At 36.7% G+C, this 20,541-nt stretch overlaps 1 protein-coding gene across 4 annotated transcripts; it reads right to left on the bottom strand.

Annotated features, from left to right (window-relative positions):
* Positions 1-1,497: 1,497 nt before the first annotated feature.
* sufu (suppressor of fused homolog (Drosophila)) lies at positions 1,498-19,151 on the bottom strand. 4 transcript variants are annotated; one of them, XM_048204085.1, is made up of 13 exons: positions 18,796-19,151; positions 18,408-18,542; positions 15,393-15,529; positions 14,000-14,142; positions 13,675-13,760; positions 13,174-13,246; positions 11,744-11,897; positions 11,523-11,625; positions 6,839-6,877; positions 5,390-5,524; positions 4,799-4,937; positions 2,611-2,679; positions 1,498-2,511 (listed from the first exon to the last, which is right to left on the bottom strand). In XM_048204085.1, exons 1-13 carry the CDS (start codon positions 18,945-18,947, stop codon positions 2,422-2,424), a joined length of 1,455 nt encoding a protein of 484 aa, XP_048060042.1. In that variant the 5' UTR covers positions 18,948-19,151; the 3' UTR covers positions 1,498-2,421. The 4 variants fall into 4 exon arrangements, with proteins under 4 accessions (XP_048060042.1, XP_048060041.1, XP_048060045.1 ...); XM_048204084.1 differs by having other exon boundaries at positions 11,744-11,900; positions 18,796-19,150; XM_048204088.1 differs by lacking the exon at positions 6,839-6,877.
* Between the last annotated feature and the right edge of the window lie 1,390 nt (positions 19,152-20,541).

The following is a 20,541-nucleotide window of genomic DNA, read 5'->3' as shown; positions in this document are numbered from 1 at the left end:
GGTGTGGAATGGCATGATGTAGGGTGAGTAATAAATGACATTATTTTCATTTTTGGGTGAACTAACCCTTTAAAACTGCAGTGATCTAAAGACTCTGGTATCTGTGACGTCACAAACTACCTCGTAACCAATCACGTTAATGTGCTGGTGGGTTTTAGCATATCATTAACAGCGAACTAGCAGGGGGGTCTCGAGAGAAGCCAGCTTATCCTGGTATATTTTTCTGTTGATATGAAAAATCGTGTAGATTTAGCAATATGGTGGGTGTATGATGTATATTACGATGTTATGATTACTGTATGCCTTTCTCCACCGACGTTCTTTAGTTGTTCAGTGTTTGTAAGGAAACTGATTGTTAGAAAGCAGTTGACTCTGACATGGTGAATGGGAACATGGTTTATATAACATTAGCAACACATTATTAGCTGTTTGATAACAGTCAAGCAAAATGCTAATCATATCAATTACCCTTATGTGTCTGATGTTGTAAAGAGCGATACCATTGTGCAGCGTTTAAGGTGCGAGTGAGTGGGTGGAGGCGGGGCAAATTTGCATATTCATTGATTTGCGTATACTAAATGAGGCAAGGGTGTAGAGTTACATTCAAGCTATTTTAATGCATGAAGTTTTTTTTCACAGGAAAAAAATGTTTAAATATGTCATTTTGGTGATCAAAGATGAGTTTTAAGGAATAAAATGATTGACTACAGGGGGACTTTAAGCAGCAATAAACCACATGAGACAGGAGTAATGAACTTCATCCATCTTGTTTACTCTTTCACTTCCGTTCTCACACACATTACAGCACACTCCAAAATAGTAGTTACTAATTCTATTATGAACACCTTATTTTACTAAAATTATTTTAGTGGGTTTTAGGACTGAACACCTGTTTTAATCTACCATCCGGCATCTCATCCAGATCTCTCTGGTCATCCAAACAGAGATTGTTGTATATCCCTAAATCAAAGCTGAAATGTAGGGGTGACTGGACCTTTTCAGTAGTTTCCCCAAGACTCTGGAATGCCCTACCCATTTCTATTAGATTTGCTGCATCTTTGTCTGTTTTTAAATCTAAGCGAAGATTTATGCCTTTGATATGGTATGTAATCAGTGATGAAGTTTTATTGTATTGTATTTTAGTGATGATATTGTTCTGTTAAGTCTGTTATGTAATGTGTTTTTCTTTTTCTTGAGCAGCACATTGGTCAACTTTAGTTGGTGCTATACAAATAAAATTCACTATCTCAACAGCCCACCAGAGTGCTGTTAATCATTTCACATGCAAAAAGGGCATTTACACACACGTCTTGAAGGGACAGCATGAAAATACAGGGCACACAATTCTAAAGGTCAGAGACAGACTTGGATCTCAATGAGGAATTTTGGTGTCTTGGTCACAAATCATCATAAAATAGTATTTAATTCAATGAGAAATAGGCATTCTTTGCACAGACGGGTGGACTTGTGTAATCAAAATGAACACAAACACCCCGATTTACGTAAATAACTTTAATGCACTTAAGGGTAACAAAACCACAGGCAGTGTAGTGATTCTCCAGAATATAAAAAAACACCAGTACACTCTAATTAAATTCATATTTTAAAAAGCACTAATAGAGGTTCTTTTTTACACTTTGACCTATATTATTGAGCACATATCCCAAAAATTACAAATGCACATTCTAGAAAACAGATTGCCGTTCAGGAACCAGTTAGTTTGCTTCCCTAAAAAGAGACTTGGAATGCAATCATAAAGTCAAAGGAAAAGTAAAATAGTTAATAAAATAAAACAAAGATCAGGGAACTAATTAATGCTTTCCATTAGACGTGGTTTAAAAACACCCGTACTGTACAGGCTTTGGTATTGTGTAGGTGAACTGACTAACCACCCATCATTTGACAACTAAATGAAGACCTTAAGATCATCAACCATAAATAGGCACTACTGTATTTTATATGTAAATTGAGTACAACCAGATACTCAGGCTTAACAGTATTTTTTTTACATAAACATGGTTAAAAAAAAGGCCTTTTCCTTAGTATGCTTTCCTTCACATTACAAGCAGGATTTAGAAGAGCAGATTTTCTCTCAAAAGGACACTTCAGTCCATTCCAAGGTGAATAAAGGCACCAGTGCTAAATATTCAACAAGAAATATAACGTGTCTTTTGAAACAGACCAGAAAAACAATCGCTATTTTTTAAGCTTCCTTAAGAGTGAATAGGTAGACCAATACAAAGACAAGTGGTACAATGGACAATACAAAATGCTGAACATTTACAATGCTCTCTGGGAAAGGGGAAAGCATCTGAATGTCTGTTTCCTTCAGCCGTCTATAGGCACATGTGTCTGGAAAAAAAGAGTTGGGCTCCTTTCTGGAGATGTGGGTTTGTAATCAGGGACAGCGAGCTCCCAGTCTTATTGCAGTGGGCTGTCAAACACAGTGTCGGGCAGGACAGAGATCTTTAGCTTCTTATCGGGCCAGCTGTACTCCTTCGGCAGCTTAGACTGGGGAAGGGGAAAAGAGATATACAGTGTGTTAAAATATTAAAAAGTTTACAAAACCACAGTGAAATCACTTAACATGAGGCGTGGGTAGAACCTTACCATTTCACGGGTGCTCAAATCCTGAATGTCAGCTAGCATCTGCTCTACAAACTCCTCAGTAAGTAATATCTAAATTAAGGAGATCAAAACAAGGTCATACATAAGTAACAACACTGAAATTTAAAGGGGACCTATTATGCCATTTTCAAACAGTTGATATTTTTTGGGGGGTCTACTAGAATAACTTTTCATGCCTCTAAGTTTTTTTTCACTCATTTTTTTTTTTATAATTGTCATAAATCAGAAGCAGTCTCTTCAAATGAGCTGATTCAGACCCCCCCCCCCCCCCATGCTGATGTAATCGTAGGTAGAAGCCTCGCCCATAGACAGAGCCCTGAGTGAGAAACAGAGTCTGCTATTTCTGTATCCTCATTATAGCAGCGGGAGTTGTACAATATCTGCGCCAAAGAGGCATTATAAGTGTTGTGTTTTGGGATGTACCAATGCACATAAGAGTCTCCATAGACTCCCGTCATCTGAATCACCGAGAACATTGTGGTTAAATTTAATTTTTGAAGGAAATGTCCCAAAGAAAGTTTTTGCTGAGCATATTGGGTCAATACCAATGCTTAGTGTGCAAACTTCAGATCCAGTCAAAGTAAGTATCACATGTCATATGTTGCGAGTCCTTCCAAATTGCCTTTCTGAAAGAGCTTGTTGGCACTCTGTACGGCGAATGTTGCTAAAGCTAACTTTGTCTGTGCCTGTTGTCAATGATGCTGTCCTCACGTACTATCAGAATTATTATAAAATACGAGTTTCCTAGTTAAAATTAGCACAAACGGCCTTTGAAATCTCCCACTTGAATGCGACAAACTCATAATCATGACTTAATAAGTGGGAGTTATGACATTTCTGATGGCATGTGAAGGTACCAGGACACCAGAGCTATGTTGTTATTTTTATCTTGCCAAGCTCACCGTCTGCGTAATTGATAAACGTGCATTTATTATGCACAGTATAGTCAGGTGACTGACTTTTCATTTTCAGTGCGTGAGATTGTCCTACTTTGTTGCTCTTTCAGCTCCAACCTCTTCTTGAAAGGGAGCCGGGAGCAGCAGCTCATTTGCATTTAAAGGGACACAAAAAAACGATATGTTTTTGCTCACCCCCAAAAAGGTTTGAGCAATTTTGGCAATTTTAACACGCTATAAAAATTATTGGTCCCACTTTATATTAAGTGGCCTTAACTACTATGTACTTACATCACAAAATAAGTACAATGTACTTATTGGGTTCATATTGAATTGCAAAACACTTCTGCTGCTATTGAGGTGGGATACGGGTAAGGTTAGAGGAAGCTTTGGTGGTATGGGTAGGTTTAAGGGTGGGGGTAAGGTGTAAGGGATGGGTCAACAGTGTAATTATAAATGTAATTACAGAAATTAATTACAGATGTAATTACATGCAGGTTACATGTTTTTAAAATATAAGTAAAATGTAAAAACATGTATGTACACAATAAGTGCATTGTAACAAATGATTAATTTAAATGTAAGTACATAGTAGTTAAGGCCACTTAATATAAAGTGGGTCCAAATTATTTATAAAAAATATTTTGAGCTGAAACTTCACATACATACTGAGGTTTGGGGACATCAGAGACTTATTTTACATCTTGTAAAAAAAGAGGCATAATAGGTCCCCTAATGTTCAAAAAAAATTTTTTCACATATTTTACATTGTTGCAGCTCCTTTCTTCCCAGTCTGTCAGTAACGCTCTGTTTAGTTCTGCCTCTATGAAGCCCCTCATTCCAAAAAGCGCAGTGTGCTCTGATTGGTCAGCTGGACCAGTGTATTGTGATTGGTCAACAGCTTTGAGTGTGTTTGGGAAATGTCCCGCTGCTTACCATAACCACGAGTTTCAACACACTACTAACTAACTCAATCAGGCCTCACCTCTTTTTTTCTTTGCGTATGCCTTGGCAGGAATGATTTATTCCTAGGGATATTCTGAAGTGTTTGTTCCCTGAAGAAAACTCAAGACTACAATGGAGGTGTTTCAGGGAGTTCAGAAACAGTGCACACTGATATAGAGAATAACTCCCTTTGGAGTGACTTTGTGCTTCGTAACTTTGCAGACATTTTCTTTCTGAAACAGCGACATTACACACTAAAGGAAGTTGAAAATGATAAAAAGCATAATAGGGCCCCTTAAAGGGATGTAATAGTAATGAGTGTCTGCTACCTGTAGCCATGGTCCATGCGCAGCATACGGATGCTCTTCTGTGGCAAAAGCCCCTTCTACCCCAGTGGATACAAAGGTGATTGCTGTATCTCCATTAATGCTTTTATATGTGAAATGTCGGCCATGAAGCAGCCGACCTCTACAAGCAAAGGTTAAAAAGAAAAGAAGTGAATAAATCATTTACATAGACATTGATAAGTGTCGTATCTCTTAAAGCAAGCGGGAAATATCAAAGGCTAAAACTATAAGCAACCTGATGTTCACTTTCTCCCTGCTCACATTTGGACTTTAAACAAAGACTTCTCTGTAAGCCTCATCTCTGTTTCTGTCCAAACAAGGAGATTACATAAAACTCATATCCCACTCTTTTAGTGCCAGCAAAATCAGAGCTGTTAGCATTTCAGTGAGTTGGGTTGGTTTGTAAAACTGTAATATATTGTGGTAAGATGAACAAAGTGCAAATCAGCACACCAGTACAGTGTGTACTTTTATTTTTCCCTTCTGAGTGAATTCACAGCCCCTGGCCCCTCGTAAAGTTATAAAAATCAGAAAATATACAGCAAATGAAGCTTCATACGGTCTATGTCCTACCTGAGGCACAGTGGGAGAAGGGTCCCAGACTCCTGGTTGAACTTCAGGTGCACGCTTTCCAGCTGTCGTGTTCGCACCAGCTCGTGAGGGACAATAGCAGCCGAGCTCTCGCTCTCCAGACTGTCTTTGCGACTCCTGGGATATAGAGGATGAGAAAATATAAATAAGGAAAAAACTGAATGAGGGCGACAAATAGAGCTGCACGATTAATCGTTAAAAGATTGCGATCTCGATTCCAACATCCGCATGATCTTATTCCTAAATGCCAACAAATGACAACAAAATCACAGTGGAACATTCAGATTTGCGTTGGAGCTGCCGCTGAGCCAAAGAGTGCAGATGTCATGTATAGGTATGAAACAGCTACACAGTCTTTTCAACCACACAGTATCATTATTTCTGTGTTACAAATATTCAAATTATCACAGAAGTACTGAGATGAAAGTTTATAGTATGGATATAAACACTGATGTCACCTTTTGAAAGTAACGTTTCAAGTTAATAAATATTGTGTCAATTACATCGTTACACCAGTAGGTGGCGAAAAGCAACTGTTAAATTTGTCTGTTGTATTTGTCAATGAATCATTCATTCAAGTGATTTGTTCAAAAATGCTGAGTCATGCAGTAATGAAACAAGAAGTATTTATGAGTCATTGAATCATTCATTCAAAGCGATTTTTAAAAAAATAATTCATTCAAATTAGGCCTAACTAAACATTTTTAATGTTTAAATTAAGACTGCAGCAATTAACATTTTGTCAGAAACTCTAGGAAATTACATGTTATTTTGTTTGTTTGTTCAGAATCGTGAGAGAATCATAATCAGTTTGAAACAAAAAAATCGTGATTCTCAAATTATCCAGAATTGTGCAGCTCTAGCGACAGACTAACAAATCCATTTGTGATCATTTGTATGGTTGTGTCCAATTTGTATGGTTGGACAATTAAGGCACAATCAAACTGTATAAATGTCATTGCATTCGTATAATGAAATATCAAACCTCAAATGACAACTGCAAACAAATAATGCTAGAGCTTTTCAGAGTGAACTTCAATAACTTGGGATTTATTTTAAACAATTTGTGTGTCTTAAGGTCATTTACAATTTTACACAAGTGTCCTAAAAGAGTGACCACGTTCATCGCATTGGCTATGACCACGATCCACTAACGTTTAACAACCAGAAACTGTCCAAATACTGATACTGCAATGATATTCATACATTTGTAGCTTAAGTGTCCAAATACATTTTGAGACAGCTGTCTCAAAAAAAAAAAAAAAACAGAAATATTGCAGTGCAGAGCTTTGTGTTTCCTCATTGTTCTAACAAAAGTAACTTGTAGACACTGTACTGAACACCCATTTTCAAAGTGGAATAAAGAAGAACTGTCTCCATAGCCCATTTGCTGAAGAAATAGTTTCAGTTTCACTCGTAATTGGCTCTTACCTTGATATCTGCTGGGTCTGGAAATGTCCAACTGATTGTCTATGGAGAAATTAGGGGCAGATTTGTACCACAGCGAAGTGAAAGAATGCATGTACCACTACTGCCAAATGGCAAATCAATCTTATTCTTTTCAACAGCTACTTAGAGCAGAAAAAGTCAACTCTTCCCTCTTTTAATAGGTTTCAAGAGCTCATTTAAATAAATCTACATATTTAAACTTTGGTAATTCAGTTGCTACTCTAAGGCAACTGAAGGAAGTGCAGAAAACAAGTTGATCAACTTATTACATAAATCACATAGGAACTGTTTAACAGCTGACAAATAAATTCATGACACTTAAAAGGTAGGGTAGGCAATTTAAGAGAGGCTAGCAATAGCAAGCTAGCTTTGAAATCATAAGATCACACCCCCACCCTTCAGAGTGCTATCCAAAGCCACGCCTCCTTCAAAACACATGAACACGCACAGCCAGAGCAGAGTCTGCAAAGTGTCACGAGAGACAACTGATAATGTTGCCACTGAAATGCATTAATCCGAGTCTGAGGACGTGAACAGCTCCGGGTAGAATGCCATCTCGTAATTGTGGTTACGATGGAGTAAAAGCAGCATAAGCTCATTGTTTTGGTTCCGGAGGAACTGTAAAAGGCGGCTGCTGTTTGTTTGCGGTGCTTGGCGACTACTTGTCTGTCTACAACTCTGCATAGAGCCTCATGAAACGCTCTGATGACGAGATGTCTGTGCGAGCAGAGTGCACAGAGGTACGTAAATACATACGTTGACAGGCAGGTAGGACATCCTACTATTGCATTCGGACTGAATGCAATGATTGGAAAAACATTTTTTGGTCCTGAGACTTCCATAGAAGATATATGTACATGTTTAAATATTCAGACCACTTCTATTATTGATTGCTATAAGGATGTGAAGAGAGTTTCAATCAGTATAACAAAAAGTGTTTATGAAAAACAATGCCTACCCTACCTTTAAGTGTTCTTGAAAGTTTGTTGGTTAAATATATATATATATATATATATATATATTAAAAATATACAGGAATCAAATGATTTTAATTAAAGGATTAGTTCACTTTAAAATGAAAATTACCCCAAGCTTTACTCACCCTCAAGCCATCCTAGGTGTATATGACTTTCTTCTTTCTGATGAACACAATCTGAGTTATATTAATAAATATCCTGACGCATCCAAGCTTTATAATGGGAGTGAACGGGACCAACGAGTATGAAGCTGAAGAAAGTGAATCCATCCATCATAAACATACTCCACATGGCTCCGGGGGGTTAATAAAGGCCTTCTGAAGCGAAGCGATGCGTATTTGTAAGAAAAATATACATATTTAACAAATTATAAAGTAAAATATCTAGCTTCCTCCAGACACCAGCCAGACACGTCGCACCAGTTACGCTTTTTCGTAATTTGAATACGGAAGGCATAGGATGTAGCGTAAGCGTTTTTTAACAGGTAAGCTACAGAGTTGAATATGGAAGGCGGTCTGGTGGAAGCTAGATATTTTACTTCATAACTTCTTAAATATGGATATTTTTCGAACACAAACACATCGCTTCAGTTCAGAAGGCCTTTACTAAGCCCCCAGAACCATGTGGAGTACGTTTATGATGGACGAATGCACTTTCTTGAGCTTCATACCCGTTGGTTCTGTTCACTGTCATTATAAAGCTTGGTTATAAAACATTATAATATTTTTTTAATATAACTCTGATTGTGTTCATCAGAAAGAAGAAAGTCACACCTAGGATGGCTTGAGGGCCAGTAAAGCTTGGGGTAATTTTTATTTTAAAGTAAACTAATCCTTTAAGTCTGGTTCTGTTAATGGTTCTTTAACTTGCATTCTTCCACCAGTGTGAACAGAACATCATACTAAAATACTCTGAAATACTGAATAATAATGAAATACTGACAATGTTCCCTGTAGTATTATTATTCACTGCAACAGTGAATAATAGTGGGGATTTTTTTTGCTGAATCAAAATATGTATGAATCAGTTGGAGGGGATAATGAATTAATTACTTACTGAACTGCAAGACATTTCCCATTATTTTCGTCATGTCCAACTTGAAATTCAACTACAACTTGATCACAAGTACTAAAAGAATAGTTAATGAAACTGGAATCGCTAAGAGGAATCTGATCCAGAATTGTTAAATTCTTAATGATTCCCATCTCATTCATGCAGAAGCTGAAAACCTATTTCTCTCTATGAGGAAAATATATACATAAGTGATGCTTGTAATTGTTACGTTTTTTATTAGGAAACTCATTACTTTGATACAAAATCCACCTTCAGTTTCTCGATCTGCAGAGTCCAAACTATCTTCAAGCTTTATACTGACAAATACTGCTCAAAGTAATAAATAGTGTCAGGATGCCATTATCTAGGTAGACAGAATGACTACTAGTACATATATGGGTGAAAGACTTTTCTATAGAATGTATGCAAAAATTCAAGGGAGCACAATATGCTTGAAGTCAGCATTATGTTTTCCTCTCATCATGATTATTTGGAGTAGGCAACACAACCAACTACAGCAGGCAGTCAGGCTGAGCTCCAGGTCCAGGATGTATGTTTGAATCTCTGGCTGGACTATGAGCAAAACAAGGGGGTGCAGACAACAGGATAGTGAGATTAACCCAGACAAACCATGCACGGAGATGATCTGGATTGCACAGCATTTAATGAGATGAGGATGGAAGTGCTTACAACAGTCACCTCAGCTAACTGCAACCATCATGGTCTTAATAAAGTAGTATGCGCTAAATTGTTGATTTGTCGCAAAGTTAAAAATTATTATAGGAGTATAGTATAATACAGACCCGATTTAAAAGCACATTTGTGCTGGAAGACTATTGGCACCTGAATCTAATTTCCTGAGCAAGTAACATTATGCTGTACAATAGCAGACCAGCTGGCAAGAGTCAGCACTCATGAGGACAAAGATTGAAGGGACAGGCTGTGTCTGAAAAATACCTGCAGGTAATTATCCAAATACTGGACAGGCTTCTGAACTGCTGTCAAACCAATAGTGATTTTGAGATATATATATATTTATTTATTTATTTATTAGCGGTTAAGCTGAACCAACCAAATCTCATGAAATTCATTCCTTTAACTCCTTTAAAACTGCAGGCCTGTTTAAAAGCCATTTTTAACTGTGCTCCAAATAGGGGTGGGCGGCATGACTAAAATCTTATATAACAGCACTGTATCATGTAACAATATATATGATGATCAGAGTTGTCACATTGCTCTCTTGCAGTATATATTGGCTGTTAAGTTGTATCTTTTTAGTGTCAGATGATGTTTAAGCACTAATTTTCACCAAGTAAAATTTATGGATTTATGGATTATGGATAGTAGGGGTTAAACAGATCATAGTTGATTCGTAGGTCCCACGGTTCGGCACACATGTGACTCGTTGATTAATTGCAAAGTTTAACCATCATAGAGTTAAAGTTTATCATTTGCATGTGTTTTCTCTGACAATTTAAACATTCAAGCCATTTTAAACCATTCAAGTACAAGAAGAGGCAAAAGGGAACTCAATTCGGTACTCGCACACTGTTATTTGTGCTCACACATCCAGAGAGGCGCGTTTCTGATAGCACGTGAACACCGAATTGATTATTCTTTCACATCTCCTTGCACTTGAACACACACATACGTTCAAAATACCCATCTGGGCAAGCATTCTCATAAACAGTCGGTTGTCTTACGTGAACGTAAGAGAAAGAAATCGGATATCTCACTATATTGGATCCGTGCATTCGATTTTCAAGGGATAGTACACCCAAAAATGAAAATTCTGTCATCATTTACTCACCCTCAAGTTGTTCTGTCTTCTGTTGAACACAAAAGATGATACTTTGAGGAATGTCAGTAACCGAACAGTTGATGGGCCCCATTGACTTCCATAGTATTTTTTTTTCCATACTACGGAAGTCAATGGGGCCCATCAACTATTTGGTTACCCGTATTCTTCAAAATATCTTCTTCTGTGTTCAGCAGAACAAAGAAATTAATATTTAGAGCAGTTCTGTTCATGCATCAACTGAAAAGAACAGACTAAAAGACTGATCTTGGGATTTAAGAATCAATATTAGTTCATCAAAATGATGACTGATTGAAATCAAGAAATCAATATTGTCAGACCAGCCCTACTAATTGACATGTCTCCGCAATCATGCGCACAACACAAATGTCTGTGATTGGTTACAATGCTCAACCACTGCACTATAATGCGATGGCAGTAGACCTACATGAACTGATGCTCACTTTTCATGATTCACAGCACCCATAATCATTATCTCGATCATTTATGTGATTAATTGTGTAGCCCTGTGTGCTATAAACAAAATAGCAAAATCTCTAACTGGTGACACACTTTTCACACCACGTATGTACAGTCACATCACCTAACCCTCGCACCAAACATCTTTTTTTTCCTCCCTTATCCACAAACCATAAAGATGCCATCCAGTCCTGAACAGGTGGCATAGCAAACCAAAGCAGTTTGGTGTCCTAAAACAAACTCCTCAACCTGCTACTTCCAGAATTAAGGTCACAGCACTGCGTAAACCATACATCTGCTTGACCAGTGTAATCACGCAGTCCTGAAGCTCTGATTGTCATGAAAGGGCAGGACTTACTGTGGCCGGTCGTGACTGTGCCTCTGACTGCTGATGGGAGGAAGGACAGACTTGCTGTTAATCTCCAGTCCTTTTCTCAGGGCTTCTCTAATTTGTTCAGTGTCTGAATGAACAACACACGTTTACTTGACACAACGAACGATATAGTAACTTGAGGCAATACAACATCTCTGAAGCATACAGGGTTCGGTCACTCTGTGCTTGTCCTTTGCACTCCTCACCTTTGTCGGACAGCCTGCGTGGCTGTGACCCAATGCAAATGCTCCTGCTGTCGTCCTCATCCTCGGGAGGTCGGCTCAAGTCATCCCAGGCACACTTGGCACTGACACCGCTCAGGTTAGAGCCGTCCGTCTCTATGCCCTTATCCACACGTTCCTGCTTGGAATGAGCAATCAACACACGCACAAATCAGCAGGGGAGCGGCACGGCTGGACATGTGTCCGTCTCGGTGCAGAGAGCGAGAGGGCAGAGGACTAACAGCAGGTGGAGGTGTTGAGTTTAACAGCCACAGACTTAATTACACACCACCTTTTCCCATGCTGCATCACTCCTGAAGCATAACAGTATGCATTTTATCAGATGACCTTAATCACCAGAAATGATAGTCATTCATTACTTGAGAGAGGTAAAATGTGGGAAAAAAAGAGAGCAGTAAAAAAAATATTCAAAAGGAAATGACAATTTTAGCTTGGATAAACTTTACTAAGTAAATTATCTAAAAAGTCTACATTGTTAACACGGCCTTTAATTTGAAAGGAATAATTCCGAGAAAAATGAGCAATTGCACCAATTTTAAAATTCTAGATGATACAGATAAGCACATCATTATTTCATGTTATGGTCAATAATCAACAAATGGCTGATATTAAAATTCTAAACTATTTCAAATAAATAAATTAAGAATAAATCACTAAGTAACAAACAGTAATATTAAACATAAAAAAGTGAATTTAGCCATCACAACATTATAATGAACAATATGAAAAATGGATATTCATTTTAAGATCTGGTAAAGATCACATTTAAAATTGTTATCAAATTATTAGTGTTTATAAAGATTCATTTTAAGTCAGTGTTAGATGACAGAAACTACAATTTAAAATGAATACTTTATTCAGGAAGGATGCATTAAATTGATCAAAAGTGTCAGTAAAGACATTTATAATGTTACAAAAGATTTCAATGTCAAATAAATGCTGTTCTTTTGAACTTTGTATTCATCAAAGAATCCTGAACAACAAAAATTTTAAGTAGCACAACTGTTTTCAACATTGATAATAATATGAAATGTTTCTTGAGCAGCAAATCAGCATATTAGAATGATTTCTGAAGGAAGGATCATGTGACACTAAAGATTGGAGTACAGTACTGATGCTGAAAATTCAGCTTCGGAATAAAATACGTTAAAACATATTATTATTTTACTCAACTTATGATCATATTAATGCAGCCTTTGTGACAACAACAGACTTCTTTCAAAAACAGAATTGACCAGAATTGAGAACCACTGCTAAAGAGGAACATGTACATTCTTTAATCTCCTTTTGTGTTCCACAGAAAAAATAACAAGCATTTTATAAACAACATTAGGATGAATAAATAACAGCATTTTCACTAGTGGGTGAACCATGCACACTACAGAAAACCTTACTTGCAAGTGTGGATCAATGTCAAATATGGTTTCCCCTCTTCTCATGTCAGTGATTAACCATGGACCTCCAGCACTGCAAACAAAACAACAAAAGAGACAAACAACATTTCAGAATTAATGAAAAACAAGAACAGCACAAAGCATCTCAGAACAAATGAAAGCTCCTGACCCACTTACTATAGAGTTACAGCATTCAAAGTACAGTGCTCTTATCTACAATGCCCACAATGCCTCAATGCCAAGAGTGGAAAAGAAATGGCATTAAGTAACACGACAAACTTATTCTCACATTTGCTTGTAGGTCAATGTACAGACATACAAATTCACCCATCTACAAATGCTTTTCAACAAGAACAGAGAGACAAAGTAATTCATCAAGGGAATTAATTTAGTTTCTCAGCTGGTTAAATCAGTCCTGCAGTTTCTTTAACACAGTTTTCCCACCAATTGAGCACGAGTGTGTCCTTGGCCTGTCTCGTGTCTGGCTGTGGAATTACTCACATGTGCACTCCTCTCAGCAGGTCCAGAATGCCTTGACCATTCCACTGCTGCGCTGCCTGCAGCTCCTCTGTGCAAACACCCACAATCTGATGAGCACAGAAGGAAAAACTTAATTTACACTGATCTCAAGGAGATATATGCATAGGAAGACAAGGTTAATTAATGTAGCATACAAAACTGAACCTAGACAGCTATATGAACATATCCTGAACCAATCTCAAGGGCTAAAGAAGAAAAAAAAAGCGAGAGAAACTAAATTACAGAGGAAATTATGTTAGCCTACAGTCAGCAATCTTGTTGAAACTGCTAGCATGTTGTGCCTGACCTGAAGGAAGCTGACGTGACCAAAGGGGGTCTGCACTGGCTGCATCTGCGGATCCTCCGTGAGAAGCATATGTTGGATTCTAGACTCGCTGTTGTCCAACGGACTGTGCCACGAAATGTGATCGCCACTACAGAAAGTGTTTTCTGTTACAGAAAAAACATCTTGTCTAATTTGGTTTGCAAACTTTCAAGAGAGTAATATGTTAAAGTTTATTTTAGTTTGATGACTATTTTTAATATAGTGTGTGGTGCTCACTGCAGCACCATATGACATCCAGCTCCACCTCTCACTCGTCATGGGTGGAGCTTGACCTCTGTGGATATAATGAGTGGAGGTATATGGTTATGGGTAGGGTTAGGGTGTGGTTGGACATTCTAGCTCCACCCATTATACCCAGAATACATCCAGAGAGGGGGAACTGGACGTCACGCTCCACCCATTGGCTCTACAGTGAACAGCCTCACCCCTGTTATAGTAACATATAGATGCAACCAAACTTTATTCCAAGGTTTTATTTTAAGCTTGCAAATATCACTCAAGATTGATTATTACAACTTTGAGACAGTACTGGTGCAGACAAAGACAAAGGCTGAGAAGTGAAAAACTAAATTATGGCCGTTTTGGCAAAAGAAATGACTAATGACTAACATTAGGGGAGCCCATTTAGAATCAATTATATTAAATGCTTTTAAAGGGTTAGTTTGCCCAAAAATGAAAATTCTGTTATCACTTATAATACATTCACCCTTACGTCGTTCTAACGCCTTAAGTCTTTCGCTCAACTTTTGGAGCACAAATGGATATTTTTAACGAAATCTGTTTGATTTCTGTCGCTCCACTGAAAATCTATTCACCCAAAACTTTGAGGTTTCAAAACGTTGATAAAGAGATTGTAAAAGAAATCCATATGAATCAAGTGGTCAAGGAAGTATGGTTGAGCTTTTGTTTACCATAATTTAGTTCTCATGAATGTTTGCTGATCAGTGTTTATATGTGAATTAAAATATAAATTAAATCTGTTCATCACATAAAGATCATACAAAACATGTGCCTTCAGAAGACTTGGATTAAACAACTCAAATCATATGGATGTATCATATGGAGTTTTAAATGAATAGACTTTCAAAGGAAAGACAGAAAGCTCTCAGATTTCATTAAATATATCTTCATTTGTGTTTCAAAGACGAACAAAAGTTTTATGGGCTTGGAACAACATAAAAGGGAGTAAATGACAGAATTAAATTTTTGGTGAACTAACCTTTTAAATCCGTTAAACCTGAAAACAACATGAAAACCACAGCTCCTAAACCGTTTTGCAGTTACATAAGAAATGCTTCCATGAATTGTAAAACTTTAGACTCCAGCCCCTTCAGATAGAGTGTAGGTACAGTACCTGATTGAAACACATATCGAGCCAGGCCTTGCATGAGCTCAGCTGGCCAGGTAGGGGGTGCCGTCTCTCCTGCTTCTCTCTTCAGGCGAAATGTGAGCTCAAAACCAAAACCACTTGGGCCCTCTTGACCCGTGAATCTATAAAGAAGCAAAATACAGCTGTAACTCAAGCACGATCAACCAACGTCAACACACCTCTTCACGTATGACTAAACATCAGACTCTTTCAATAGCTAAAGGATCATTCAGTGTCAATTCAACCAAATCTCAGAAGCTTCCCCGGCTTAAGTTTTTGATTTTGCTAAAGGGTTAGTTCACCCAAAATATGATGGGTCATTAATTACTCACCCTCATGTCGTTCCACGCCATTAAGAACTTTGTTCATCTTCGGAACACAAATTAAGATTTTTTTTTTTTTATCCCCCATAGAAAGCAATGTAATTCCAAAGCCGCCTTCTTAAGAAAAAAATAAGATGTTCTTAAGTTCTCAGATATTTTTTAAAGATTTTTTCAAGAATTGCACTTAGGAACATTCTTACAAACTTCTTAGAACTTATCTTAGGAATTTTCTTAACTTCTTTCTTACGAAGATTTTGTAAATCTGGCCTCTGGTTCTTAAACTTTTCTTTTGGTATCCATATTTTTAAGGCTCTATATGGTTCAATCCCAGAGATGTTGGGATCGCAATGTGACTTCAAGAGCAAATTGTTAAATTATACACATTTTCAGGGGTCAAAAACCAAATGTGGGTCACTTTGCATACAGCTGATGCTTTTTTTTTTTTCCAAAGAGGATCAGCTGAAGAACAAATAATTAGTTGAAACTAGAAATGCATCAAAACAATTGCATAGAACATACCTGTCTAAAAAAGTATTAAAGATATCTTAATATGATTTGAGATTCTGGTTCTAACACTTTTCATTTGAAATCTTCATTTTTAAGGTCATATATGGTTCAATACCATTTATATGGGAATCTCAATGCAGCTCCATGTTTTGTTTTTACGCAATTTAACTCATTTTCAATGGTTGAAAACCAAATATGTATAAATTTGCATATAGCTGATTCTTATTGTATTTAAAGGGGAATGTCTGAAGAATAAATGTTGAAACCAGAATATTTTTTCTATCAAATACAACTGCATACAACATACCTCCCCGACTGCCAAGAATACACTGAAATTGCCAAATTGAGCCACATTAACTCGCTCTCAAAAGTGTATTTATAAGAATCTATATTTGAATCAGTTTCAGGGACATTTAGAAGATGGGATTTTGTTCATTTTAACAGCTTCTGAAGATACCAAAGGTTGAAATACACAGTATCATAACTACGTTACCACATTGACATCCCGTTATCTCTGGGATTGAACCATATAGGTCCTTAAAAATGAGGATTTCAAAAGAAAAATTTCATAATATTAAGATATATAAGGAATTTTAAGATATCCTTAATACTTTTTGAGCTACAGACATGCAAACTTTGGGGAAACAAATGTTGCACTCAGAGAGGTATTTTGTATACAAATGTTTTGACAGAGGGAAACAAGATAAAATATTATTTGTTCTTCAGACATTCTTCTTTAAACACATTAGGCTAAGTATCGGCTGTCTGAAAAGTTACCCACATTTGGTTTGACCATTGAAAAATGGGTAAAATTCAATAAAAATTTCAATAAAAATCATATAGGGCCTTAAAAATGAAGATTACAAAAAAAGATTACTAAGAATGATAATCTATTAAGATATCTTTAATACTTTACAGGCATGCAAACTTCAGGGAAAAAAAACACATATAATGCAACAATGATTGCTAAAGTCAACAGATTTTACTAACAGACCTGCCAATCTCTGTGTAAAAATAAAATAATGCTGCTGCCATCTTTCTAAAGTCATTTTTACCTCCCTCACATTAGGCTCCAAAACTCAGGTTAAAATTGACATTTTCACCTCGCTCTACAAAATACTGGATTCCTCAGTAAATAAATTCATCCATGACATTTAATATTTTGGCTTTCTTTCATTTATGTATTTCTTTCACCAGAAGAAAAATGATCAAAATCAATGTTTTTAGCCAGGGACCGCTGGTTGAGTTGACATAGAATGACCCTGAAACATTAAAGGGTTAGTTCACCCAAAAATGAAAATTCTGTCATTTATTACTCACCCTCATGCCGTTCCACACCCGTAAGACCTTCATTAATCTTCGGAACACAAATTAAGATATTTTTGTTGAAATCTGATGGCTCAGTGAGGCCTTCATAGCCAGCAATGACATTTCCTCACTCAAGATCCAGTAATGTACTAAAAACATATTTAAATCAGTTCATGTGAGTACAGTGGTTCAATATTAATATTATAAAGCGACGAGAATATTTTTGGTGCGCCAAAGAAACTAAATAAAGACTTATTTAGCGATGGCCGATTTCAAAACACTGCTTCAGGAAGATTCGGAGCGTTATGAATCAGTGTATCGAATCATGATTCGGATCGTGTGTCAAACCGCCAAATTGCTGAAATCACGTGACTTTGGCGCTACGAACCGCTGATTCGACACGCCGATTCATAACGCTCTGAAGCTTTCTGAAGCAGTGTTTTGAAATCGGCCATCACTATATAAGTCGTTATTTAGTTTTTTTTGGCGCACCAAAAATATTCTCGTCGCTTTATAATATTAATACTGAACCACTGTACTCACATGAACTGATTTAAATATGTTTTTAGTACATTAATGGATCTTGAGAGAGGAAATGTCATTGCTCCCTATGGAGGCTCACGGAGCCATCGGATTTCAACTAAAATACCTTAATTTGTGGTCCGAAGATGAACAAAGGTCTTACGGGTGTAGAATGGCATGAGGGTGAGTAATTAATGACATTATTTTCATTTTTGGGTGAACTAACCCTTTAAATAAATATAAATACATCAGCTAAATATGAACATAATTGCTGATCTGCGGTAACAACATTATCATGTCATGAAACAGTTGCAAACATCACATAATATGTCATTCTTACTCATGAACTCTGTTGTCCCCATACAAGTCACTGAGACCCAGGCTGACATAGTGCCAATGCTCCGGTACATCTTGTCCAGGACATCCCATGTTTCTGTACATACTAATGTAATCCAGAGGATCTGGACCTCCTAACCTGAAAAAAGGATTATGAGAGGAAAGAGTGAGACATTGAAAAGAAAAAGTCCACTTGAAAGTTAGTTATTTGCCTATTAGTGATACTTATGCTGACTGAAACGTGCTTATTATTGAAACGTATTTATGTTTGTATAAAGATCATAATTTAAAGTTAAAACTATTCTTCAAGCAAAATAATTTTTTGGTTTAGTTGATTTTTATGTGTGCGTTTCAAGCAACAACACAAAACTGGAATTTTTCATGCGTCTCACCAATACTTCACAATGGCTGTGACTTGCAGCGGGTTCGCCTGATCGGGATACAGGCGCCTGCATTCCCCATAAATGGCCTGCAATCCCGGGGGAAAGAGCGAGGCGAGGCCGAGGTGCGCTGCTGCTCCGCTGCTAGGCCGCATCTCATCCATCCCCACACGGCCGCACCAAACAGTGAAAAAAAGTTGTCGAAAAGCAAGAAAATTGGGTATTCTTTTCAACTTCCGATTCAAAAAGACGACTCACAACACTTTCCTCCTCTGTTTATCCCCTGTTGCAGTTTTTCCTCTGTGGTTTGATGTCCAGAAAGGGGGCGTGACCAACACTTTGACTGACACTTGATTAAACCAATCAGATCAGCCGTTAGAAAGACGCGACATGAGAGCCACGATGCGTTTGGACATTTAAAGACGAATTTGCCTATTTTTATGTATTATTATGGAATATAATTGTTAATAATTATTAATGTATTATATTTTCCAATTCAATACATTTTATAACATCCTGTTAACATTCCAATAAACATAAACAAATAATATATTAATTTATAAATTATAATTATATAATTTCATTTGATATTTTACATTTGTTCTATGTACTATTTATTGCTAATGCCTAAATTTGTTTGTTAATGTCATTGTTTACCTACTAAATGTACTTTCCAAAGTGGGAACAAGTTTAGTGCCACCTGCTGGACAGACTATTTACTGCACATGCGCCTGCACTGAATCAATCACCTGATACTGCAGCTTATGTTATACAATATATATTATTTCAGACGAATTATGTAAAATACTTTTAGTATATGTTCATTTTGTTTAAATATCTGAATTCGCTGAGTTAGCTTTCTAGCAAAGTGCTTCAGGTCTTCAGCTTCAGCGCGCACAGCTCAAACAGCGATGATGTTATTTAAAAACGGTAAGTAATATTAAAAATGCTTAATTTTCTTTTTCAAAAATAGTGATGTGTTCTTATTAACTAGCATTTTTATTGTTCTCGTATTATTTTCATCAATATGTTTTGATTTAAATAATTTAAAATAATTATTGTCCGTGCGGAGGCTAATTTATTTTATTTGTTATTTTCACATTAATTTTGTTTCTTTATATGTAGCCTAAGTTATGTTGTCCAATGACTTGTTTGCATTATTTAGGTGTTTAATTGTATTTTATTTATTTATTTTTTGTTAGGCGATAACAAATTTACATTAAAGTCTATTTATTAGTGCATTAACTAACATGAACAAACAGAGAGCAATAATCTTTGTTAATGTTAGTTAATAAAATATTTGTTCATGTTAGTTCACAGTGCTATATGTTAACACATACAACTTTGGATCTTAAAGAAAATGTTGAGATTAACAAAATCCGGTAGAAGTATTGATCATTAATTAACTAATGCTAACAAAATTAAAACTTATTGTAAAGTTTTTTTATAAAGAAAGTTGACCAAAGGAGAGTAAAATTAATTTTAAGTTAATTAATCTTACATTGGTTCAAACTAGAGTGTATTGTATATGTAAGGGTGGGCGATCTGACGATTTTATATCGTGATCGATCTTAAAGACGTCCACGATCTACTATTCAAGCGAATAATAGAGATCGCGATCTTTTATGTCCTCGTAAAAGCGGGACTTTTATTTTGACGGCGCGCCGGACTTTTATTTTGACGACTCTGAGAACGGCAGTGCTGTGGCTGTGTCCCAAATCTCCCCATATACTCTTGAATAGGGCACTATTTGAGGGG

Source organism: Megalobrama amblycephala, linkage group LG10, assembly GCF_018812025.1.
Source record: "Megalobrama amblycephala isolate DHTTF-2021 linkage group LG10, ASM1881202v1, whole genome shotgun sequence".
NCBI lineage: Eukaryota > Metazoa > Chordata > Actinopteri > Cypriniformes > Xenocyprididae > Megalobrama > Megalobrama amblycephala.
This window is presented reverse-complemented; position numbering and strand designations above follow the sequence as displayed.